Consider the following 8,330-nt stretch of genomic DNA (forward strand, 5'->3'; position numbering starts at 1 on the left):
GTGAAGACTGGAGAGGAGGTACAGCATGAAGCACATTTTCTTCAAGGTTACAAACCAATGAAGCACTGAATATAGGTGAAGGTAAGGAAGAATGTGCAAGGTTAGCAGGGAGAGGGAATGAGTAGCTGAACAGGAGCCAGGAGTGTGCACTTGCAGCCCAGAAAGCCAGTCAGATCCTGGGCTGCAGCAAGAGAAGCATAGCCAGCAGGTCAAGGGAGGTGATTCTCCCCCTCTACTTTACTCTGGTGAGACCCCACCTGGAGCACTGTGTCCAGTTCTGGAGCCTCTGTTACAGGAAGGATCTGGAGGTGCTGGAGCATGATTCTATGCACTCTCCACCACCATGCTCCATGCTGTAACACAAAAACCTGAAAGAAAAGCTTACACAGGAACTGAACTCTAACTAAGCGGTTACAATTGCTGCTTATTTCCTTAGAATCATACAATTGCTAGGGTTGGAAGGGACCTCAAGGATCATCTAGGTCAAATGCCCATGCTATGGGCAGGGACACCTCACACTACAGCAGGTTGCCCAGAGCCACATCCAGGCTGGCCTTAAAAACCCCCAGGGATGAGGCTTCCACCACCTCCCTGGGCAACCTGTGCCAGTGTCTCACCACCCTCATGGGGAAGAACTTCTTCCTAACATCCAATCTGAAGCTACCCATTTCTAGGTTTTTTCCATTCCCCCCAGTCCTATCACTCCCTGATACCCTAAAAAGTCCCTTCCCAGCTTTCTTGTAGCCCCCTTCAGATACTGGAAGGCCACAATTAGTTCTCCTTGGAGCCTTCTCTTCTCCAGACTGAACATCCCCAACTCCTTCAGTCTGTCCTCATAGGAGAGGAGCTCCAGCCCTCTGCTCATCCTAGTGGCCCTTCTCTGGACACCTTCCAGCACATCCATATCCCTCTTGCAATAGGGGCTCCAGAACTGGATGCAGTACTCCAGGCGGGGTCTCACCAGAGCCAAGTAGAGGGGGAGAATCACCTTCCTGGCCCTGCTGGCTATGCTTCTCTTGCTGCAGCCCAGGATCTGACTGGCTTTCTGGGCTGCAAGTGTACACTCCTAGCTCCTGTTCAGCTTCTCATCCACCAGCACCCCAAAGTCCTTTTCTTCAGTCCTGCCAATCACTGCCCAGCCTATGGATTCATGGACTATGGCATGGACTCATATGAATAGGACATCATGATGCATCCTCAGACTCAAGCACTCAGCCAGTGCCTGCTGCAGACCTGTAACTTCACACTCAATTAAAAATCCAAGCTACTCTTGACCTATACCTGACTGAAAAATACAACCTTTGAATACAGTTTTGTTTGAAACCCCAAACTTTCTGGGCATCCTAATAAACTGTGCACCCTCATCTTGAACTAAGTTGTGATACTGTGCTGAAATTTTACAGAGGTATTAAGTGCATTAACAATTATCACTAAGCAGCTTACCAGTGCTAAGGGGGAGTCTTTATAAGGGTAACTGGGATATTTTCTGATTCATTTCAGCTCACCAGTGCTAAGGGGGATCCTTTATAATGGTAACTCAGATATTTTCTCTTTGATTTCTAATAACCACAACTTTCACACTGGTTTTTTTTTTAACTGACCATAGACATCCTCATTAGGAAACAACAGTTTTAAGGTTTTTTTTTCTCCAGTGACTTCTACAGTTAATTGATAAATGTGTTAGTTGGTATTTCCCATGAAGCAGTTCTCAGAAGAAAGGCAGATACTGGTACCAAGATACAAATAATGCATGAAGGAAAACCAGTAATCTTTAAATCTAATTTAGGGCCACTTTGCTACTAAGGCACTCATTTCTGTTTGTGAGAGAAGAAGCTGTTGCACTGAGATGATGTGCTCCTTAATTTTTCATCTTGCTCTTGTTGGGCCTCTGAGCTTGCAGACCTACTCCTGTGACTGCAGTCAGACACTCTGCCCCGTGCAAAACCATGTAGGATGTTTCCAGGAGGAAATCTCAGCTCACAGCACTGATGTTCACCCTGGTGTGTTGCCAGCCCTGCTCCCAATGGCAGAGTGAGATGCTACAAGAAGATCTGCTGCCTCACTGCCAAACCAAAGAATCCACACCATGCATGTATATCCTGGCAGCTGGCTCTGCAGAGAGATGTTTCCCCATGCCTTGGCAGAGGCAGCACCAGGATCTGGTCTGAAGATGAGCAGGCACATGGAGAGGCATTGGCAGGGATGCACTCCCGCTTCTTTAGGAAGGTGTCTACCAGAGAAAGAATCTACAGCATGATGTAACCATGCTGTAATGTAACCATTTGTCAATACAAAGCCATTGACAGCATCAAGTGTGTTGCTGCCTTTCACCTGGCTTGGCAGCTCATGGAAATGGTGATGCTAACTGAGCAAAGTAAATATCAATAGGGCAATAATTTAGACATTTAGGATAATCTGGAAGACTACCTGAAGTGCTATTATGAAAACCTTGCTTTGCCTCAGGGTGAGCTATCACAGCCTCACAAACACAGAAGAGCCAGGTGTCAAAAACCTGGTTTGCTTCTCAACTTGCAGCAGTATTAGTGGAAAAGTACCTTTGCAGTGGTGTTTTTATAACTGTGTAGGTGGTATGCAGGAGGAGAAAAGGTAAAATGAGAAAGAAATGAAACCACCTCATTTAAAGTGTTTGTGTTTAGGTCAGTTCCACAGACTTGAGTAGAGATTTTGAATTCATAACAATGAGTCGAACTGCCACTTAGTCCTCAGCTGAATGCTGTCCTGTCACATTGAAATTAAACACTCTGACTATACATAAGACTATACAAGCTGTCAAACCTAAGAAAGGTGGGTTTGGCTTCAAAATCTGCAATATTTAGCACTGAAGGATGTTGGTGGGTTGGGTTATTGCCACAGGCTAGGCACTGATGGCATAAACAAAAGTGTTTTTCAAGGACACATTTCTGCTGCATATTATTTTCTGAAAGGGAAAAGTCCTCTTTATATAAACAGCCCCAATAAGAAATGTGAAATTTAGTAGCCTGGCTAAATACAATTTGGAGTTTATTTCCTGTGGAGATGGAGCTCATGTTCTGCTGAGGAGGAATGCAGCTGCTTTTGTGGGGAACAGTTAGACACAATGCTAAAAAAATAGAGTCAAATTAATTATTAACATGAAAATATAAATGATATTATAAATACTTTTTAATTTCCATGTAAACCTCATTAGTGCTTAGACCTGGGGGGAATGGGCTTGCAAATCACTGATATTGGTGCTTATACTCTTGATCATGACTCAAACAGATAAAGAACCATTTAAACATATTGCATTCAAGACATCATAATATAAGCAAGAATTTAGAGAGGACAATTTGAAGGCCTGGCTAGATGATGTGCTGGTGGAAATCTGTGATCCACTGGAACTGGTGATGAACATGGTGGCATCAGCAACATTTGACTCTTGTACATTTCTCACTGAAGTCTACACAAATTTCCCACTGATTCTTACATCAGACGACTCCCAAGTCGTTGAATCCCAAATCACACCAAGGGACTCACATCTCTGTGAGAGCAAGGGAAGGACCTGAACCCTTCCTACAGTTTCAGTATCATGCTTGCCTAATGTAGGTGAAACAGACAAATCATTACTTCATAAATACTATGTTGTAGTGGCTTAGGTCCTGTATAATTCTGTTGAAGGGGTTTCAACATCATTCCAGCAAAAGCTTCTGTGAAAACCTGAGGTCTCAGGAGCTGGAGGAAAACTGTATGACACTGACCATATTAGATAGCTCACATGCAGCATACCACTTTATTTTGGAAGGGATTTAGGTGATTAGAAGTGTTCACCAAATGTATTTCACAGGCTGTCCAGGGGGATTGTGGAGTCTCCCTCTCTGGAGATATTCAAGACCCGCCTGGATGTGTTCCTGCGTGATCGGCTCTGGGTGATCCTGCTCTGGCAGGGGGGTTGGACTGGATGAGCTTTAGAGGTCCCTTTCAGCCCCTAATATTCTGTGAATCACTAAAATATTCCTCCAGATACAGGGAGAAGGCCAGGAAGCCTGGGGGCCTTACAGAATCCAAAATGCTTTGTTTGAAATAGCAGCCTGGATGAAAACATTAAGGTAAAATCCCAACTGAGTAAGGTAGCAGAAGTAACTCACCTGTTGGTCAGTGGCCCTATGAAGGGGTTGGTCAGTAGCTGCACTGCTGCTTTTGAAGCAAACAAGAGACCCACTTGAACATTTTCATTCAGCAGATCTTTATCTTCCTTAGGGCAGTCGGATGGGGAAGGAGTCACATTTACTGTCATTTGTTCTGTCTGAGTATGATGCAGCTCTCTGGGTTGTGTCTTATCAGATTCATTTCCAGTAACCATCGTTGAGTTGTCATAGTAGGAGAAGATGCTCTGAAAATTGTCCATTGTTGTTGAGACCATGTTAGGCTTAGTAGTGTGGATTTCCGTGGCATTTTTCTCATGTTTGATGCTGTAAAGGTAACTGGGAATTATTGGCACTGGAAAAACAAATAGAAATACATTGGCATCTTACTATTGGTTAAGTGGAATCACCAAAATTTCTTGTTTGATTAGGAAATACAGAGCTTTCCTACGGAGCACGTTAGCAAGGATTTTGAATGGATGAAACACAGAACTGAAACAGAAGTTTGCTCATGAGAGATAAGACACCCACAACTCAGAAGTGCAGTTTAAAGTTCTTTTGCACCAGTCAGTTTTCACAAATAAAAGTTTTTCTGTGCAGACATCACTCAAAAAGCAAGCTATAAGACGCGTCATGCCTCACATCTGAGGAATCTTTGTTGCACCTGACTGCACAAATCCATTTATTAGACTGTGGAAACATGAAAGATGAGGAAAGCATGGAAGTAATTTATCAAACCACAGTATTTTATAATCTACTGAAATATATTTCTAAATTAGACCCCTGATAAATAACAGCCACAAGAAGGGGGGGAAAAAAAGCAACACTCCTATATTGAGTGATTGGAAACCATGTGCTGATGTTTGCTTATGTATTTTGTATTGAAAAGATCTAGGAGAGACCTTCTTTATATGCTTTAGGAGCTTGGCTGCAATTTAATTGCATTAATATCTCAATAGTTAACATTTCAGAATTTGTTAAATCAGATATCAGGTTCATTCCATTCAACCCTGGTGACAGAATCACCACTCCTTGCCTTGCGTCTCCTCCTGAACAAGCCCACTCCCTCAATCAGCCTGCAAACTGCAATCGTTTCTAGGGCTTCTGAATCAGTAATTAAATGGTAGTAGTTTTATAGGAAAGTACAATAATTCTATTTTAAAAAATACATCAAAAATTGACTTGCTAAAAACATTGACCTTTTTAGCTAAGGTTTATGTTGTGGTGTCAGCTTTTAAGCTGAAGTCCCCCAGGAAATTCAAGAGCCTGATGCAGAAGCAGCATGGTCCAAGAGCCAGCTCTGCACAGCTCAATCGCTTCTGAGGGAAGCATGGGCATTTGGGGGGGTGTGTGTGTGGGCAGCCGTGAACCACTGGCTCCTCTGAACCCTTTTCTTTAAGTTCACGTTGATTCATTTGAATGTGAGGACTACTACAACTACCAGCAAAAAATATTCCAGCGTTTTGAGGAGGTTCCTAAATCTTGACCCCATGCCACTGAAGCCAGTAAAAGTTTCATTGCTTTAGATCAAAACTTGGATTATTTTTGTTCAATCAACTCGTAGAAGTGTTCTTCTTGAAACCCAGTGAGATACTTTTCTTATTAACCTATCATTTTAAGACCAGTGTGGAGGAAAGAGAAACTATCGCAAGGAAACAGGCATCTCCAGTGCTATCTAGGCTGCTGTTTCAGTTGCATGACCACAGGAGGAAAAAAAAATATGAGCTAAAAATACTGTTATCTGTCATTCTGTGAAGTATTAATGGCATTTGGTAGGGGAAAAAAAGAGTTATGAAGGCCTTTTTATACCATTCCTTAGCCTGCAGTTAACACAGAACTAAAGCAAGACTACAGCGTTCATGGCAGTGTGCTCACAATACCTAGAGTATAATTTGTGATTGAAAAGTAATACTAAATCAGTGTTTGAAAAGGTTTGGTTTGGGAGCATTAATCGTGCATTCGGGGAGCACATCTGTCACCGGAGATTATTCCTGGCATAAACTGGGAGGGGAAAGAAAAACCGAGCAAACCCCACTCTACCTACCGACTACCGTCAGCAGCATGTTGTCCAGGAGCAGGGCGATGAACACGATCAGCAGGATGAGTTTCCTGGACTGCCGGCTCTCCCGCAGCCACCGCAGGAGGCTGAGCTCGCCCCAAGCCATGGTCCCCGTCGCCGCACCGCCGGCTCTCGCTGCGGAGAGACAAAGGCCGTCAGCGGCCGCCGGGACAAGGCGCGGAGAGGGGACTAGTGCTCCGGCGGCACAGGAGCCCCGCAGCCGCCTCCCGCCACCGCGCTCCCCGCTCCCTCGCTCCCGGCTCCCAGCGCAGATGCCCGGCCAGCCGCACGCTGCGAGCCGGCAGGGCAGGAGCGGGGAGGAGGAGGAAGATGATGATGAGGAGGAGGAGGAGGCGGCACCCGTGCGAGCCTTGGGAGCGCTGGAAGGAGCGCAGGGGGAGACTCCCCTTCTCTCCCCTCTCCGGGGCAAGCAACTGGAAGGGTTGGCTGCTCGTAGCTCTGGGCCACGCCAGTACGTCCGGGTGCCCGCTGAGATGTGCCAAAGCACAAAGAGGGTGGAAAAAGTCATCATCATACACCCGACCACATGAGCGGTGTGCCCCACCGGAGGGACAAATCAAAACAGTGCCACTGGTTGGTGATTTTCCTAAAATTAGGAACTGGCACCATTTGCCACCTAAATTGTTCATTTCTTCTTGTCTGCTCTGCATGGAATTCCAAGGCTTCTACCCAGCCTGTGCCATTTGGCTGTCACCATTACGAATTTCTTTTCCTCTCAATCTATGTTAGAAAAGCGATGAACTTCACTGAACTGATCCAAGAAACGTGTTTTACCAAAAACTGGCATTTTTAACCCCCCTTGTCTCTCCTATCACATAAGGCACTGCTTTCTTCCAGCCACCCAACACTGGAACTTTGTGAACTTCACTGTCTTTGCTGAGCTTCACTTTGGGCAAAGCCCTCTGATTGTGAGGGAAGTGTCTTATTGAGTTTAATGGTCCCAGAACCAAATGTCAGGCTGGAGCTGATGACATCATCATTATGCAAATCCTTCATTTCTTTAACAGCATTGCCTGCTGTGTGTGTTAACCAGTTCTGTGGTGTCCATTCCCAGCTGCATTACTCCTGCAGGCTTCTTAGGAAGCAGTGCTCAAACTCATGCTGGTGCCTCCGTGAGTCTGTCCTTTCATGCTGTAAACACTCATCTTCAGGGATAACAAAAGCCATTTACGCTGTGGAATTTTGCCAAAGTGAGTAACACAGCAGAAGATAAATGTTTATGGTCTAAATTGCTCTCTAAGGTCCTAATCCGTCTCTGGATGAAGTTTAACAGGCCTTGGGAACGGGAGTAAATGTTCAGTGCAGTGTGTTATTTGGTACACAGGGATGAAAAGTGAGAGAGGATCTGCAGAGAGCACAGCTCTCTTCTTTGCATGCAGGTAGCTTTGACCTTATTTGACATGTCCACCATGTATTATTTTTGTGTGGGACCTGGTACATGACAAATATCACACAAGGCTGTTAATAAGCCATTGATTCTTGAATGATGGCTTATAAATGGTTGCTCTTTCCCAAACTGTTGTAACCAGGAGTTTGGCACATTTGTCTTTGAAGCTGAATTACCAAAACAGAGCTTCTGCTTCTGGGCTCAGAGGGGATAAAAAAGTATGATCTGCTGGACTGGACTGAGGAGAAATGTTTCATCTTCCAGGCAACCAGCACCAGAACAAGAGGACACAGTCTTAAGCTGTGCCAAGGGAAGTTTAGACTAGAGGTGAGGAAAAAGTTCTTCCCAGAAAGAGTTGTCAGCTATTGGAATATACTGCCCAGGGAGGTGTTCAAAAAGGATGTGGCACTTAGTGCCATGGTTTAATTAGTCATGAGGTGTTGGGTGATATGTTGGACTTGATGATCTCTGAGGTCTTTTCCAACCTTACTGATTCTATGATCTTTCACAGCAAATTACATCATCTAGTTGAGAACTTAGGTGGGGTTTGAAAGGAGAAAGGGATCACCAGCTCTGGTTAGCAGCATCAATGAATGTCAGTGAAAGGTCAACAGCAGTATTCTACCAGGACCACAGGGGGCTGGGTATTTCATGTTCACAGCAGTTCATAGGGGTGTTAACTGACAGCAACCCTGCTCTTTCTGTCACCCCTCAGAATGTAGGTATGGAGAGACGTAAGATG

General features: G+C 44.8%; 1 protein-coding gene across 1 annotated transcript in view; it reads right to left on the reverse strand.

Annotated features, from left to right (window-relative positions):
* The window catches only part of SLC18A2 (solute carrier family 18 member A2), a 38,910-nt gene extending 32,453 nt beyond the window's left edge, over positions 1-6,457 (reverse strand). Inside the window, exons 1-2 of the mRNA XM_009909420.2 lie at positions 6,166-6,457; positions 4,125-4,476 (exon numbers count right to left, since the gene is read on the reverse strand). Coding sequence (XP_009907722.2) covers positions 4,125-4,476; positions 6,166-6,286 — 473 coding nt within the window. The 5' untranslated portion in view covers positions 6,287-6,457. The remainder of the gene's footprint in view (positions 1-4,124; positions 4,477-6,165) is intronic.
* Positions 6,458-8,330: the final 1,873 nt, after the last annotated feature.

This window comes from Dryobates pubescens, chromosome 8, assembly GCF_014839835.1.
Source record: "Dryobates pubescens isolate bDryPub1 chromosome 8, bDryPub1.pri, whole genome shotgun sequence".
In the NCBI taxonomy this organism is placed as follows: Eukaryota; Metazoa; Chordata; class Aves; order Piciformes; family Picidae; genus Dryobates; species Dryobates pubescens.